The sequence below is a fragment of the Giraffa tippelskirchi genome, chromosome 4 (genome assembly GCF_054371585.1).
Source record: "Giraffa tippelskirchi isolate mGirTip1 chromosome 4, T2T-mGirTip1v1.2.pri, whole genome shotgun sequence".
Classification (NCBI taxonomy): Eukaryota; Metazoa; Chordata; class Mammalia; order Artiodactyla; family Giraffidae; genus Giraffa; species Giraffa tippelskirchi.
In genome coordinates, this window is record NC_137278.1 from 58699381 (window position 1) to 58717285 (window position 17905).

Sequence of the window (17905 nt, forward strand, 5' to 3'; positions counted from 1 at the left end):
AGCTCAGGCCAAGGACAGAAATCCGAGGGTTGATCTCCTCACCCATCTGCACACCTGGCCCACTGACCAGTAGAGGATGGAAGGCAGGGAGCCCATGCTAACCCGGGAGCCCTTTCCTCCAATCAGCCCAGTTTCCCAGGCTCCATCATCCTGGGCTGTGTCCTGTCAGAGTGGATTGGGCTTCACCAAACAGGAAGCATCCTGTCTTAGCGTCCCAGCTTTGTGACCGCCATCCTGAAAGCCCTCTACAGCATCCCTGGGCACAGAGCCCTCCCTGCCCAGGTCTGGATAGGATGTGGGGTTTTATTTTCAGTCCAGAGTCCTGTTTCTTGACACAGCACAGCTTTGCTGTGTCAGTGGAGCTGGGTGTCCTGTGCCCGCACTCCAGCCTAGCCCAGTGGCTGGGGGTGTCACAGCCTTCTTGTCTTGCTGTTTGCGGTGGGGGGGGTGGTTGGCATTTGTGGTCTGCAGTTGTTGTGTGCCCCTCCCCCACCCCTGAGACAGATCACTCCAGCCAGAATCCTTTCTCCCGTCGAGTCAAGGATGTAGGTGCAGCTCCTTGGAGCCTCAGCAGTGCATCCCTGCGGATAGATGGGTGCTCTGTAGGAGGAGTTTGGTTAGCACACAACTTTGCGTTCCTTTGTCCATTCAGCAAACGTCTGAGCACCTCCCTAGTCCCGTGGGGAGGCCCACCTGGAGGAGGCGCTGGCTGAACTAGGCCTCAGCTGAACTCCAACATGGAGCCCACAGGTGGGGTGCCCAGAAGAGGAGCCTCACAGGTGATGAGGAGGATTTAGTGGTGGGGGAGGGGACAAGCTGTTGCCTCAATTGTTACAACACTTCAGCTGAAGTGAGGACATTGAGGCCTGGAGCCACCCAGGGTCTGACCACTCGCCATGTCCACATCACCTGCTCCGTGGTGCCCACTGCATGCCTAGCACTGGGCTCCGAGTGAACAGCTGAGAGGGACAAGTCAGTTTCTGCCCTCAAGGAGCTCTGGTCCAGGCAAGAGAGACAGCTGGGACATTAAGCTGCCTAGGCACACCTCCACAATGGGGGCATCACGGGTGGAGTCTTGGGGGGTCAGGGTGTGGCTCCGACATGCCAAGTCCCCAGGAGGAGTCACTCCTGATGTCATGTTAGTATTTTTATTACAAGTGCTGTAAATCATAGGAAAGACTACCTTCTGCCTGCCTTCTTGGAGAATCCTTTGTAAAACAGTTGAAAGGAAGCCCACAACAGAGGGGAGGGAGGCGAAGAGGTGAGACTCTGCCACCCGGTGACCAGAGCTGACCGGCTCCTGGGGAGGAACCCCGAGCCTGCCCTCACCAGCACCTAGCCTCCTGAGCTGACCCTCAGACATGCTCCAGGATGGAGAGGCACCGTCTCAACCTGTTCCTTAGGGAGAACTCGGGGTGGGGGACACCCGGTGCTCGGCTGGGAGCTTCTGTGTGTTCGGAGACATGGAAACCCTGACTTTAGGGCACCTACACTTGGCAAATCTGAAACCGGTTCTGCCTGAAATATTCTCACAATCAGAGGGACATGAAGTACAAAAGAACCCCCTGCAAGGCTCTTTGCTCTGTTATCAGCACCGGATGGAGGATGTGGTCGTGGTACAGGCTCATTTATTTATCGATTAAAATGCTTACAAAGCCCAGCGTGTACAGCCAGCCTGAACATTCAATTAAAAGCCTGCAAAGAAGATTCAGAACTGCTGGGTGACAAGCAGGCCGTGTAGAGTAGCTCCAGGAGGGGAGGACTCAGAGCCAGCAGGGGTCCCCCCTCAACAGTTTGCAGTTGGAACATCGTGGCCCACAGTGCAGCCGCTGAGCAGGCAGGGAGGCAGGGAAGCTCACCCAGGGTGGAGGACAGGGACGAGCTTGGCAGTGGGCATGAGGGCAAGTGTCTCTAGCCAGGGGCTGGCCACCCCAAGTCCTCCTTAGGAAAGAACTTGGATGAGGCCCTGGTGCCAGCGTCTGCTCTCCACGTGGACAGCTCAGGGTGGCAGGTCCATGTGCCTCAGGAGCTCCTTCTCCTCCATCTGGCCCCTTCTTCCCTCTGCCTGTAGGGAATAGACGCCAGCAGGACCGGTCCCCAGCTCAACCTGGTGCCCACTGTCCCCCACCTTCCTGGGAAATCAGAACAAGAGCTCTGGCTCTGGCCCCATCCCCTTGGGGATGCTGGCGGCCTGCTAGCCCTGTGCATGAGGTACCTGGCTCCCCGAGTTCTCAGTGACTGACAGCTACTCCCTCCATCCTTGTGAGCTGCCAGCCAGTCTGCTCGAGGCCTGAACTTGTTTAAAGGCTGCAGACAGCTAAGTGGTTATGTATTCTCCTGGCTCTGAAGACGTGAGGGCTTAGAGGGTGGCCTGGCCCCCAAGTGGAGGCCAAGGGGGTCCTGAAGAGAAGGGCTGGGCCTGGACTGAGCTGGAGTGGATGGATGGGGGGTGGGTGCTCTGCACCGAGATCCACAGGAAGCGAGGGGATGAGTGAAGAGGGGTCTGGTCCCCAGGCAGGAAACGCCAGCAGAGGAGGGCAGACAAGAGCTGTGGCAGCCGCAGTAGAGCTGCGTGGTCCCGCCTGTGCTTCGGACCCCGGCGTCTGCACTTGGCGCCAGACACTGTGACCTGGGCACACAGGTCTCTGCAGTGTGCTTGTGACTTGTAAACAGGAGACTGTGTTTCTTGATTCTGTATAACCAGCATGAGATCTTTATTTCTCTCTTACCATGACTTGAGACAGAGAAGTATCCATTCCTGGCATCCTGCTCACCAGTGACACTGGTGTTTAGCTCCCATTGCTCAGATATGCCTGTTGGGAAAGCGAATGTACAAAAGGACCTTTTCACAGACTGAACTTTCCTTTGGCAAACTGCCTTCATCCCCAGATCCAGCATCACACACGCCATCTGAGATCTCCTGCTGTAGCCGCTTCAGGGGTGCTCAGTGGGGTCAGGGGTCAGGAGTCAGGGGTCAGGGGCTGGAGTTAGGGGTCAAGGCCAATGCCAATTCTCTGCTCAGAGCCCCCTCTTCTGTGTGACAGCGCTTGAAACTGGGGTGTTTTCCCTTTAGTTTAACTCTTCCTGGGGTCATGGATGGTTGAGGGGTGACTTGGGACCCAGTCAGAGGGGAATCTCTGGAAGCTCCCTCTGACTGGTGGAGCCAAGGGGAGCTTGTGTTTGTCTTTTCTGGCTTCACTTTGGGAGCAGCCCCGACTTTGCATGATGAGCAGGTCACACTGAGAACGACCCTTCGTCTTTCTGCGCACCTGTCCTCTTCTGTACCTACGTCCCGATGTCACTTCCTCATTTTCTGCCCAGATATTATATTCTTATGATCAGAGGGACAGGAAATACAGAAGAACCCCCTAGCAAGGCTTTCTCTGCTCACGCTCCGCTCTGTTGTCAGCACCAGATGGGGGATGTAGCCAAGGTGCGGGCCAACACGGAGCCCATAGCGGTGGGTAGAGTTGCACAGACCTCGGAGCTGGTGTTTCCGTAAACCTCAACCATGCTTGTTCATGGCGGTGCCTCCAGGCTGGAAGAGCTTGGCACTGCTGTGGAGCTGACTTGGGCACCATGTGGCCAGTCCTGCAGCTTGACCTCAGCCAGGGCAAGACTGTGGTGTGCTCCTTGGTTGAAAGACATGTCAGCTACTCAGAACTGGCACCTTCCTTATTTGAAAACTCAGAATCTTACAAAGAATCAGAGATCTTAGTCAACAAAATGTATGAGGCCTGACGTATGAGTGCACCGCCGCTCAGGTCTCAAGCCTCCCTTTCCTGTGGCTAGAATTCTAACAAGTTCAGTTCTTGGCCTTTTATGATCTTTCATTGTCTTTTATCACATGAATGCCCCATCAGAACCATTTTCAGGTGTACATTTGTCACCCCTGCCTGGCTCCAGGGCCTTGCATCACCCCAGAGGGAACCTGCACTCACAAAGCTGTCACTCTCCTTGCCCCACCCCCACCCCCAACACCTGCTCTCTGACTCTGAATTCACTTCTCTGGGGTTAGGGAATGATACAGGATGTGTCCTTTAGCGTCTGGCTTCTCTCTCTCAGCATGATGTTTATAACTTTCATCTGTGTTGTAGCCTGTGGCAAGGTTCCCTTCTTCTTCTTCTTTTAAAATAATATTTATTTATTTGCCTGTGCCGGGTCTTGGCTACTCCATGCAAGGCTTCGATCTCCAGAGCAGCAGGTGGGATCTTTCCTGCTGCAGCATACTAACTCTTAGTCGTGGCATGTGAACTCTTGGCTGCCGCATGTGGGATCTAGTTCTCTGACCAGAGGTCAAACCCAGGCCCTCTGCTTTGGGAGTGTGGCATCTTAGCCACTGGACCACCAGAGAAGTCCCCGAATTTCCTTCTTTTTCAAGGCTGATACTCTGTATGCTTACACGCATTTTGTGTGTCCATCACCTGTGGACATTCGAGCTGCCTCCACCTCTGGGCTGTGGTGAGCAGTGCTGCATGGAACTTGCTGTGTGGGCATTTGCTTCAACACCTGTTTTCAGTTCTTTGGGGTGTATTCTGGGGCGTGAATTTCTGCATCCTGTGATAATTCTGTTTTTATCTTATTGAGGAACCTCCAATAGCTCTTGGGTTTTGTTTCCAAATGCACTGAGGTGGAAGCAGGAGAGACTGTGACAGGTGGCCTGCCTGGAGGGTTGAGAAGGGATGGAAGATGGGGGCCTGGCTCAAGCCCACCGGAGAGGGGACGTGTCCTGTGTTCATCAACTCCACTGAGGAGCCACGCGGGACCTGGAAACGAGTGGGACCCTTGTCTGCACCAGCATCCTCGACCCTGGCCCGATATCAGGACTCATCCTCCTTGGGTGGGGCCAGGCCTCACCCTGACATCTCGAGGGTGGGGCTCTGTGTTTGTGGTCACTGCGGGAAGTCATGGTGTTGCCAGGGGTGCAGCCACAGCTGGGGCATCCCTGGTCCTCACATTTGGGTGCTTGCTGTGTGCCAATTGCTCTGTGCCCTCTATGTGTGATGCATTGAAGAGACTGAAGCCTGGAGGGGCTGCTTACTTAGCCTGAGGCCACACAACTCGGCTGGCATGGACCTGCTTCTCAAGCTTTGTGAGCACAGGAGGGTGAGAAGGGAATACTCTGGAGTTCAGTGTTCAGGGGGATCTAGTCTCCTGGCTCACAGAAGGGACGCTCTCCCCGGGTGGTGGTGTTTGCGTTAAGTTAAGCCCATTTCTTGCAGTCAACCTCAGTCACCGAGGGTGTGTAACCCTCCCACCACAGCAGCAGGAACTGAGAAAAGGGGCTGGCCTTCCAGGCCCTAGTGGGCAGGAGCAGGTGCTGGGCTTGGGAAGCAAAGGGGTCTGAGGAGGAGCAGGGAGAGGAGGTTTGGGGAGGGGTTTGGGGTGTACAGAAAGGAAGGAGCCCCAGAACCTTCCTCCCTGAAACAGGGGAGAGAGAAGAGGCAGTGGAGAAGACCCCCTGAGCACCTGGGCCCGTGGGGTGGGGCCCCAGGGCAGAAGGTGGCAGGCCTGAGCCAGTACCTGGAGGTGGGCGGAGGCAGCGGAGACCTGGACGAGTAGCCAGGGGACCAGGAGGAGGGGCCGCGTGTGTTGTGCAGCCTGTTTAAGAAAGCAGGGCTTAGAATACAGTTTAGAAGAATGTGCTTTTCCTGAAATGATTAAATTGATAAATTCTCAGTTACCTTCTAGAGGCTCTGGATTGCAATAACGATGCTTGGATGTAGCCAGGAGGGCAAGGACAGGGTGCCCAGGGTCAGTGGGCCACCTGGTGACCTGACCCTCAGCCTTTCCTCGCTGCCAGCATGCAGACTGCCACTGCTGGAACAGAACAGTTAACTTTTTCACTCTCATCGCCCCAGCCCTGGGGAAGAGTGTATCCTAATTTGCACGTGTCTGTCACTCTGCATCATCCTTATGGTTGTGTATACATTCGTCAGTTTCTTTAGATGCATAAGACAAACCTGCTTCTTCATGAATCATTTCGTGAATCTGTTTTTTTCTTTATTTGGTCGTGCTGGATCCAGTACTCTTGCCTGGAAAATCCCATGGACGGAGCCTGGGAGGCTACAGTCCATGGGGTCGCTAAGAGTTGGACACGACTGAGTGACTTCACTTTCACTTTTCCCTTTCATGCACTGGAGAAGGAAATGGCAACCCACTCCAGTATTCTTGCCTGGAGAATCCCAGGGACCCCGGAGCCTGGTGGGCTGCCGTCTATGGGGTCGCACAGAGTCGGACATGACTGAAGCGACTTAGCAGCAGCAGCTGGATCTTAATGGTGGCACACGGGATGGGATCTTCAGTCTTCGTTGCAGCACTTGGAATCTTTAGCTGTGGCATGTGAACTCTTAGTTGCGACATGTGGGATCTAGTTCCCTAACCGGGGATCAAATCCGAGCCCCCTGCATTGGAAGCACAGAGTCTTGGTCTCTGGACCACCAGGAAAGTCCCTAATGACTCTTCTTAAAGGGACTACTCTCCACCAGACTGTTTCTTACTCTGTAAATTCCTTCACCACTCTGGTTTTATTTAATGTGGGCTTTAACTATACTGGGCTTCCCTGGTGGCTCAGATGGTAAAGAATCTGGCTGCAATGCAGGAGACACAGGTTCAGTCCCTGGGTTGGGAAGATCCCCTGGAGAAAGGAATGGCAACCCTCTCTAGTATTCTTGCCTAGGAAATCCCATGGACAGAGGAGCCTGGCAGGCTACAGTCCATAGGGTTGCAAAGAGTTATTGGTCTCAACTTTTGTCACTGAGTAGGGAGCTGGATGGCAGTAAGTGTACTCGATGGGCCATCAGAGACCCACGCAGGCAGGATGCTGCCAGAGCCGCCCCATGGCTGGAAGCCTCCCGGGAACCCTCAACCATAGCCCCGCCACACCCGGCGCTCACCCCGGGCTGTGCGTCCAGCAGGGCAAGGCCAGCCATGCGTGGAAAAAGGCTGCTGGACTGGATGGTGGAAACACAGCGTGGCCTCAGCAGAAAGACAACAGGCTGCAGCTTCTGCTGGTCTGTGTTTTTGGCAAGCAGCTGTGTTTTTCAGCTTGCTCTCTGGGCCCTCCTGTTGAAGGTGAGCCCCACCATGTGTCAAGCACTGCACTGTCTTCATGATGAGGTGGCAAGTGTAAAGGCTCCTGGGTCCAGCCCCAACCTTGGCCTCCTGTCCAGTGTCACCCATCTAGCCCCAACGCCCTTTGTCCCTGCCTGGCTCTTGTGGGACAGTAATGCCTGTCCACCTATGCCCTCGTCATTGGGAGGAAACAGGGAGCTTTTGAGATGTGTTGGGTGGTTTTTAGGTCTGAGATTAGGTTTCATGCAGATATATCAGGATTTTTTTTTAATCCAAATTGCAAAATTTCTGTTATTTAGGGATTTGGAGCTTTTGAAGGAAAGAGAGGGCAAAGTGGGTGAAGGCAAGTTCTTCCCTGCAGGTCAGGAGGAGGTTGACCTGGAGGTTGTGTGGGCTTCTGCCCAGCAGCCAGTCTGCTCTTGGTGCTGCAGGGCCTCTGACGTGGGAAGGATGACAGACGGAGGAGGGTGAGGCTTACTCTACCCAGTTGATGCTGGGAAATGGCCGCTTGGTGGCTGGCAGCCCCTTGAGCTGGTTGGGGGCTCAATGTGTTGGGGCCCCTCCTCTAGACACTGGCTCCCTGCCCAGCGCAGGTGAGCCAGTGGGCATATGTGTCCCTGTGCCCATGGCTGCTCAGGTGGCCTTTACACAGTCCATGACATGAAGAGAGCCTGTCACACATTGTAGGAGTTCTGTTACTTTTAAAAAAAAAAATAGGCTTTACTTTTTGAGCAGTTTTAGGTTCACAGCAAAATGAAGAGGAAGGTACAGAGTTCCCATATGCCCTGCCCCCACCAGCACAGCCCCCACCATCCCCCCACCCCCGATGGTACATCTCTTACAGGTGACGAGCCTACATTATCATCACCCAGAGTCCACAGGCCACCTGGGCAGTGATGGGCACGCTTGGGGTTGCATCATCTGTGGGTTTTGACAGATGTATAAGGACCTATTGGAGGAGAAAATGGCAACTAACTCTAGTATTCTTGCCTGGGAAATCCCATGGACAGAGGAGCCTGGTGGACCACAGTTCATGGGGTCGCAAAGAGTTGGACGTGACTTAGTGACCAAACGATGACAATAAGGACCTATGCCTGCTGCCAGCATGTCATACAGAGTAGTTTCACTGCCCCCAAGAGCCCCTGCTTGTCTTTCCAAGTCTAGAAGGTCCCCACTCTGCGAAGCCCTCTTAACCCTTTGTCTCGGTCCTAGCTTCATGAGAACACTGAGAGCAGCCTTGTGTGGCATCTGGTGAGGATGGGAAGGACGTGGCCAGGAGCCCCAGGTGCATCTGGGGTAAGGGTGACCGATGTCCTGATGGCATTGGTCCTGCTAGGCCTGCTCACATGGCTGTCTCTGGGAGGCATGGGGGGAGTCAAGAGGCAACGTGCTTCCCATCTCTGTGTGACCACCTGTGGCCCCTCCGCTGGAGAGCAGGGCCCAGGCTCTGGCTCTTTCCTCAGCCCCCCTCAGCCCCTCGAGGCAGCTCAGGGCCAGGTGAGCACGAGGAGCTGGGGGCTCTTCCCTGCAAAGAACAGGAAGAACTCAGCTATCTTGGCTCCCGCTGGGTTTCCTAATCCAAGGCCAGTTTCCATGGTCAAGAGGAGGCCCCTCTCCTGTCGGATCCACACTTGTCCTCTGGGGCCAGCGAGACTCCCACCAGCCTGAGCTGAACCTCCCAGCTCTTAGCTTTGAGGTCACCAGGACCTCAGGAGGTGACCTCCAGGTCACCTCCACCAGGACCCGTGTGAAATTTCACTCTTCATCACACAGGACTTGGAACTGTTGTCTGTGTGAAATCCCCATAAAGTGTCCATGTGGAGGGAGGTGCTTCCAGTGGTGAGCCGCCTCCTACATGCAGACAGACCACTTCTGGGGAAAATCACGGTGCCAGGGCTTGTGTGCCCAGTGGGCATGGACTGTGGCCAGACCAGACTCAGACCCCTACACTGCTCCGTCGTCTGTGGGACCCTGTACAACTTCCATAAGCTTTCTGAGCCACAAACCTGTGAACCAAGGATAATGTTGCATCTTGCAGGGTTTTAACCAGGACCAGACACACGTATGTAAGGCATCAGAGGTTGTTCACAGGTGCCCAGAACATGGTTGTGGGTACCAACCGGCTTCAGCGAGGAGAGCCATGTCACTGCCAACAAGCATTAGTCAAAAGTCACAGAAATGTGGCCATGAAGGAAGGCCGCGAGCATGTCTGTCAAGGACTGCTGCTCTGTGCCACCTCTGAGATGATGCAGGCAGTAAAGGAGCAAACCTCACACCCCCCGAGTCACTTTTAATTAGGCTGTTCTCATCAAAACGCTGCTCCTTCACTCTCTTGCCACTTAATTTAGAAAATTGGTGGAGCAAGTGTGGCATGCAGATCGGCTCTTCCTCCGAACATCCTTCGCTACCAAAGCGGCCGCGGACTGGAAGCACTTGAAGTGGAAATGAGTGGAGTCAGGGCACAGAGTTGTTGATTCCTGATTATCTGCTTGTAATATTTTAGAAATTAGATTGTGCTTTATTTCCATTTAACAAAGGAAGGAAAGTGTGTCAGTGGCGTTTTTATTAAAATAGAAATTTGACAAACACTCTTCAGTGGTTTGATGGATTACAGGAGATGAGACCCACCCACAGAGGATGAAATTTTGCCAGATTAGGAGTTCTGTCTGAATACAGCCGTTTTATGGTTGCACAGACCTGGTAAACATGAATGAACGACAGCAGTGTCAGATTGGTCCCTGCAGGATGCTTGAGGAAAGGCAGATTTCCAGAGCAGAGGGGGTGAGGGTCTCCCTCTAACTGCCAGGATGAACAGGGAGACGTGAAAGGAGGGGCTTGTATACATCTGACGTCAGAGCCCGGCCATGAGAAAACCAAAATCCTGCCCAGATTCCAGTGAGCTCCCACCACCTCCCCAGCCCGGCATAGCCGGGACTTGAGGCCACTATGGAGTGGAAGCTGGGATCACTTCCTGCAGGTCTGAGCTCGGAAAGTTGTCATTCAGAGCCAAGGCAAATACCACGTTTCAAGGAGTGGACGGCTCTTAAAAAGTCACCTTGACAACTGGAAGGCACAGCAAGGCAAGAGGATGGGTGGGAAAGAAGGAAAAGAGTGAATAGGGTGGGGGACAGACAGACAGACAGGATACCTGGCATGGCTTCTAACAGCCTGGAACCCCCAAGCAAGTAAACCCACCGTTCATGAGGGTGGCCAGGCCAAGAGGAGGCCAAGCCATGCCTGAGAACTGCCTCCCAGGACAGCCTGGCAGGAAGGCTGGCAGGAGCCCAGGGCACGGAGCGAAGAGTTGAGCTGAAGTCAGCCAGAACACCGTGAGTCTTGAGGAAGCTTGCATTTCTAAATAAGGCCGTGAGTAATTTCACAGTGGGGCCTGCACAGCAATGTGTGTACTGGCTCTTGAGAGCTACAGCAAGGCTGGATTTGCTGAACGAGTGACTCTGCAGTGGCCTCCGGTCAGATGTGAAAGGACAGTCCAGCGCAGAAACCACACTTAAAAGGTGCAGCAACCGAGCACAAAGAGTGCCCGGGGACGTGATCTCCAGTTCATTAAGCGATGGACGGTCAGCTCAGTCCTCGGTTTTCAGCAGAGAATTCAAACGAGGACCCTCTCCACCTGGGCAGTCAGGTTTGTGCGGTCTGTGTGCTCACCACGTTGAGATCTAGGCTGACAGCTTTATTGCCATCAGTTAAAAGTTCCATGCTCAGGCCTTGTAATGTTCAGATGAGGCCAAGAGGTGGCGCTTCCCTGGCTCAATGGGGATTTAACGAGGAGACAGACTCATAGGAACGCCCGGTGTGGGATGTGCTGCCTGGCTGTCAGGGCTGCACAGGGGACTCTTCTACTGTCTGTGTCTGTCCGACCCCAGGCGGTCTCATCGAAACATCAGCAGAGATGGGGGCTCCCAGTCGCTCTGCTGCTTCTACTCGGCCCATGTGCTGGGCTCCCAGCTGCGCTTCCAGGAGGGTGCTTGGCCTCTGTGGACGACGCGTGGGACGAAGGGGGCCTGTATTTCTGAGGGGCATCCGGACCCTCTGGCTCATCAGGTCCTGGTCTGGAGATCGTCAGGTGTTCAGTCCAGGCTGACAGGGGGGCAGGTCCCCGTCAGGCCAGTCATACCAGAGAGGACACCCTGAAGAATAGGCTGGGAGACTCCAGCTCCGGGCTCTGTGCGTGCTCCATGAATGGGGACACATGGGCACGCGCACGTGGGCTCATGGAGCACATCCCAACCCAAGGAGTGTTCAGTGAGATTTAAAGGAACAACCACAGTGGTCATCTGCTGGTCGTCTGCGGTGCTCCCACCCCCAGGAGGAATACAAGTGGGGGCGGGAAGGGCATTAAATAAGCCCCCAACACAGCAGTGTCCAGCGTGACCCAACCTGGATAGCAAGGCTGCCTGCACGCGCCCCTCCTGCAGTGGCGGGAGTGTCCAGACGCTGTTCTAGACTGCCGGCCAGCCTGGTTTGCAGATGTCCATGCTTGTTGTCAGTGTAGGTCCCCAAAGGGCTCAGAGGGCTCACCTTGCAGTTTCTAAGTTTCCATTTTTATCTTTTTAAGTGGTTTTTAGTATAGTCACAAAGTCATGCAACCAGCACACTGATCCCAGAGCGTTTTCGTTACCCCAGAAAGGATCCGCACACCCTGTAGCAGTCCCTCCCTCTCCTCCTGTCCCCTTCCTGTTCCCCAGCCCTGGGACCACTCAGCTGCTTCCTGTCTCTATGGATTGGCCTATTCTCACCACTCCATATAAATGGGATTAGTATATGTGTTTGACTTCTTTTGCTCAGCATCACATTTTCAGAGTTTTGTCGTGCCTGTCACATGTGTCAGCACCCCATTCTTTGTACGGCCGAGTAATAACATGTCACATAGAGAGGCTCACTGGTTCTCGCTGATGCCTGTCATCCCGTGGACACTTGGGCTGCCGTCACCTCGTGATAGCTGTGGTGAGTCCTGCCATGAACGTTCTTGTCCGGATTGTGTGTGGACGAGTGTCCTCGTTGATCTAGGAGCAGAATTGCTGGATAGCATGGTAACCGTTGAATCTTTTGAGGAGCTGCCTGACGGTTGCTCAGAGTTACCAAAGCATTTTTCATTCCCGCCTGCAAACTACAAGGATTCCTGTTCCTCGGCCTTTGTGCCAACAGCCACCGAGGTCTCTTTATGGTTATAGCCCTCCTTGTGGGCGTGAAGTGGTTTCAGTTTATCTTTTAGATTTTAAAATAATGATGAAGGTTGTGGCCACCACTTACCTTGGAAGGAAAACCATGCTGATGGTCTATGAACTAATATTTATAAATTACATTCTTTGATGGTCATGCTTTGAGAAGGCAAAGCTGACCTTTATTCTGAGCTCCTTGCTGGAAGCTGTGAACACATCCTGGTGGTAAAGGAGATGCTGAGGACAGGACAGATGTGCAGACACCGGAATCTGTTTCTAATCCCACCACATCTTCTTTCCCATGGCCCAGTGAGCTTGAACTCCATGCAGTTTCGAGCATATGTGCTGATGCATCTTATCCTGGAAGCAGCGGGACAGACATCGCCTCCCCAGGTCCTCTGTGTCCCCAGTTCTAAGTGACATGATGGTTCATACAGGAACGTGCAATACTCAGCTCTGCAAGGAAAGTCTGTCCTGGGACAGGCCTTGGCTTGTGTTAAGAAACTTTTTAAAGCTTGTATGTGATTTTGTTTTTGCTGGAGGTTGACAGAGGATGTGATGCCTCTCAGCGGGCCCTGGAGGTCAGTGTGGGGGCCACCCAGCAGGCCACATGTCCTTACGGGACTCGGAAGCAGCGCTCAGTCTGACCTTCTGTACAGAGCAGTGCTGGCACTGCCCAAGTGGGTGGGTCAGTCTCCACACAGCAAGACAAGAAGTCATAGCATCTCTGGACTGAGGTGGACATCAGTCCACCCTGCTTAGTTCCTTGGCACCCACCCCCCATCCCCAGTGGCTCAGCCTCTTCAACTGCAGCCCCCAGAGTGGCTGTTTCCTGTCTGCCTGGACCCCAGACAGCGAGGAGCTCACCACCTCCAGGCAGCCTGTTCTCTTCTCAGTTCTCTTCTCTTTTCAGTTGGAAGGTTCTTTATTCTGTGACCTCCCAGTCTGCTGCCCAGGAGCACCCCCCGGCAGCCTGGGCTTCAGCCTGTGGCCACTTGTGGCCCAGTCTTCCATGGAGGCACTTTAATGAAAACAGTTAACTTAAAAACAGCCATTACTGCCCCCCTCCCTGACCCAGTGTCCAGGCAGCCCCCCATTCCTCCAGCGACCCCAGGCCTGCAGCCATGTGTGGGGCCTGCAATTGTCATGGCCGCCTCTCCTGATCCCAATAGGAGCGTCTTAGGCCTTCATTCCAAACCACTCCTGGTGAAAAGCTCGGAGGGTTAAAAGCGTGTGTGGTGCTTAGGTTACGATGCAAGTCTGTAAGCTTTGTTTCTAGCAGCATTTTTGTTGGGAGATGCATTGTACACAAGAGAGGGTTCGTGTATGCAGTTGACAGAGTGAGAGTGGAGGCAGGGATGTCTCCACACAGCCAGACCCACGGGACCTGAGGCCCTGCCATCCTTACTTCATTTCCTTTGGGTGAAGCCATGCAAGGTTGCGGACACGGATGCATGTGTCCACAGGGTTCGGGTGGTCGACTGGACACATTCTGTGCTCAGAACCGCTGTGGTTTCTCCATGACCTTCTCTTGCTCAGCAAGGACTCACCATGTCCTCACGTGAGGCATCCAGCATTCCCACCGGAGAGTGTGCATGATGGACATGTCAGAATTTTCCCACTTAAAGCCCAGGGGTGTTCCCTGCCCATGAGGAAGCGTGTTCTTGCATGCGATCCCTGGGCTGTGCTCTTGGGCCTGCATGCAGGGCTCTCACCAGCCATGCAGACAGACACTAGTTTTTATACTCTTGCAAACACTTGCTATCATCAGACTTTTCAATGTTTGCCAACCTGGTGGGTTGGAATGACATCATGTGTGCCTTAATTTTCAGGTCTCTGATGACCAGTGACCAGTGCACTCATGAACCATTCATGTCTGTCTTTTATTCAATGCCTGTTGGAATTTCCTGCCTTTTCCTTGAAAACAAGCAGACAGTGTTCATCTCTGGTTACTGCCACTGTTCTCAGTGGGTTGGTCACACTGACGGTTCTGATCCTTCCCGGTGAAGTAGTTGCTAGTACGGTGATGCCTGCCTCCTAGGTGAGGCAGCTGAGGGCCAGGTGGAGTGTCTTGCCCGATCCTGGAGGTGAGAGCAGGTCAGGGATAGCCCCTGACACGCTAACCACTAACTCATTTATATGTTCTGGGAACTACTACTCAATATCTTCTCCCAGATTGTGGATTACCTTTTTATTTTTAGTGTCCTGTGATGAAGAGACATTTTCTTAGTGTTGTTGAATTGAACACATTTTATGGTCAGTGTCTGTCTTGTGTCTGATTTAAAAAATCTTTTCCTACCTTAGATCTTTAGATTAGCTTCTAAAAGTTTCATAGTTTTGCTTTTCATGTTGAAGACTGTAATCTGGCTGGAAATAATTTCGTACGGTGTGACGCAAAGGGCTATCTTTTCCCGTGTGGATGCTCCAATTTTGCTAACACCCTTTATTAGATGCCTGGCCTTCCTCTGCTGTCTGAGCACCCACGCTCAGGATCATGTCTCCCTGTGGGGTGCTGTTTCTGGGCTGGCTCAGTCCCTTCCGCCTGTCTATCCCTAATTCCATTATGTTTTAATAATTGTTATACCTTCTTTAAAGTCTTGATGTCTAGTAGGAAAAGGAACTTTGCTGATCCACATGAATTTCGAATCAATTTGTCAAAATCCTGCTGGGATTTCCATTGGAAATGCATTTGAACCATGCATCAATTTGAGAGAAAATTATAGCTTTTCTAAATCCTCCTACTCAAAAACATAGTATTTCTTTCCATTAATTTAGATGATCTCTAAGGCCTTTCAATAAACTTTCATAATATTCTCCATAAAGGGAATGCATATTTTTTGTCAAATATATTCCTAGTACCATTTACAATCCTGGAGAAGGGAATGGCAACCCACTCTGCTATTCTTGCTTGGATAATCCCATGGACAGAGGAGCCTGGTGGGCTACAGGCCATGGGGTCTCAAAGAGTCAGACATGACTGAGCAACTAACACACCGTAGTAGCAACAAAGATAGAAAGTATTTTTAAAACTTATATACTCTGCTTGTTGACTGTGTATAGAAAAACAACTGACCTTTGTCTATTGGTGGTTGGATCCCATAACCCATCTTCAGGTGCTTGTGTGGTGTGTGGAGCTCAGCAAACAGAAAAAGAAAGTCATGTGAAAGCAAACAGTGTCCAGGAGTCTCTCTGGAGAACCTGCAGCTTTGGGACTAATGGGTTCCTGGACCACCAGTCATGGAACTAGGCATTGAGAAGGGGACTCCGTAAGATTCCTAGCCCTGACGAAGTGTTTCTTTTCGTCCAGATGAAGCAAGAGTTCAAAGGTTTTCAAGGCATGTGCATGATGAGCTGCATGTTGCTGTATCAACTGTCTGTCTCCTTCCCTCCGGCTGTGGGAGGTTCCCTGAGGGAAAGTGCAGAAACGCGTCCTGTGCCTGGCTTTGGTCACAGTAAATGTGTATGATCGGCCTGCACTGCCAGGGACAGGAAGAACGCTGCCTTTCCTCAATTTTGGTTTGACTTCAAATGTTATTGCAAAACTAAAGAGAAATGGCAAGCTCCTCCTTGCCCTATCTCTTTCCTTACTTTTTTCTTTGTCTTATCTTGGCATATCTCAGAAGCATCAAGACTTTTATCGTGTAGATTTTTCAAGTTATGTAAGCTCCGTGTATTGTTGTATAAATGAACGCTCCATCTTCCAGGAAGCAGGTGGGTGACAGGTGGAACAAGGTAGTACTTCACGTCTGCACTGAGACGCAAAACAGAGGCCACCATCACCAGCCCCGCGAGGAGGGGGGCGTGTGTGTGTGTGTGTGTGTGTGTGTGAGAAAGAGAGAGCGAGAGAGACTGATCCACCATGCACGGGCTCGGTGTGAAGGGCTGGGAGCCCTCCGGAAGGGTCTCTGAGCTGCTCACCACTGGTCACTAGCACCCTGGGCATATTTGTGATGGGAGCCCTGAAACATGTGCCAAGCACAGGGGGTGCCAAGGGTTAGCTTGTGGCCCAAGCCCAGGAGGAAGGCCAGGGATTTGGAATCTTCACAGTGTCTGTGGTTGACTTTGGACCAAAATCTAAAAAGGATGCCTCAGCTTTTCTCTTGAGCACAGGAAGGTGACAGAAGAAAAACTGAAAGGCCATGCTGTGGGCCTAGAGCTCTGCTGCCCTGAGCATTGGAATCAAGACACTGAAGCACCAACCACCGCCAGTCCTGCCTCCTCCTCCTCTTTTCTCTCTGCAGGCCACTTGCCTCATAAAGAAACTAATTTGAGTGTGAAAAGAGGAATTCTCAAAGGCAGGACCTTCTCAGACCCTTGCCTGTCCTTCCTGCCTGGCGTGTGTCCCCCCCAAGCTGCAGGCTTCAGGTGCCCCCATGGCCTCTCCCACCAACTTGATTTAAACTGTGAAGCCCCCACCCACTGACTCTTGGACTCTCTTGCCTTGTTCTTTGTCCAGGGCTCTCTGTCCTCAGCATGCTGCGTGTCTGGATGGCTCATTTTGTGTATCTCTCCCCACTTCTACAACGTGTGGCCTCTCAGGGCAGGAGCGTTTTCTGTCCACTTTGTTTCTGATGTATTGTTGTTGTTCAATTGCTAAGTGTGTGTGACTCTTTGTGACTCCATGGACTGCAGCAAACCAGGCTTTCCTGTCCTTCAGTATCTCCTAGAGTTTGCCCAAACCCATGTCCATTGAGTCGATGATACCATCAACCGTCTCATTCTCTCTCACCTCCTTCTCCTCCTGCCCTCAATCTTTCCCAGCATCATGATCTTTTCCAGTGAGTTGGCTCTTTGCATCAGGTGGCCAAAGTATTGGAGCTTCAGTTTCAGCATCAGTCTTTCCAGTAAATGTTCAGGGTTGATTTCCTTTAGGACTGGCTGGTTTGATCTTCTTGCAGTCCAAGGGGCTCTCAAGACTCAAGAGTCTTCTCCAACACCACAGTTCAAAAGCATCAGTTCTTCGGTGCTCAGTTTTCTTTATAGTCCGACTCTCACATCCGTACATGACTAATGGAAAAACCATAGCTTTGACTGGATGGACCTTTGTCAGCAAAGTGATGTGTCTGCTTTTTAATATGCTGTCTAGGTTTGTCATAACTTTTCTTCCAAGGAACAAGCATCATTTAATTTTATGACTTCAGTCACTGTCTGCAGTGATTTTGGAGCCCAAGAAAATAAAATCTGTCATAACAGCAGTTCCTAGAATGTGTCTGGCCCATGTTAGGTGGCCAGTGTACATGCAACAGAGGACTGAATACTACTAACAGTTCTGAAGAGCCTTTTATTAAGACTCTGAAAGGGGCTGCGGCTCCCTGGCCCTCCCTATGGCCTTGTGGTGATCTGGGCCCTTGCAGGACTGGGACTGAGCCCATCCACACTGAACCTTGAGGGCTTGCGAGCCAGTGGTGGGTCCAAGATGGTGACCTTCCCTCCAGCTGCAGTGAGAAGACAGTGCGATGTCTCCAGTCCTCTGGGCACTTTGGTCTGGCCCTGTAGTGGCTGAGGCTGACTGTAAGGGCAGCAGCAGAGGCTCTTTACCCAGAGGGCTGTGGCCTGTAGCCCCCTCAGCCTGCCTGAGTCCTGCCTGCCCTGGCCTTTGTGCCTCTCTGGGCTCAGCCTGCTGTGTCCTCAGGCCCCATCTTACAGGAGCT

The 17905-nt window shown here is 52.6% G+C and overlaps 1 protein-coding gene across 5 annotated transcripts in view; it reads left to right on the top strand.

Moving 5' to 3' along the window:
• Window positions 1-17905, top strand: part of SH3RF3 (SH3 domain containing ring finger 3) — a 157584-nt gene that overhangs the window by 53901 nt on the left and 85778 nt on the right. The window contains exon 1 of one of the 5 annotated variants that reach the window (XM_081593026.1): window positions 10361-10717. The exons of the other annotated variants lie outside the window; for them this stretch is intronic. Coding sequence (XP_081449152.1) covers window positions 10646-10717 — 72 coding nt within the window. The 5' untranslated portion in view covers window positions 10361-10645. Of the gene's footprint in view, window positions 1-10360; window positions 10718-17905 lie in introns of those variants that run through there. 5 annotated transcript variants of the gene reach the window in all.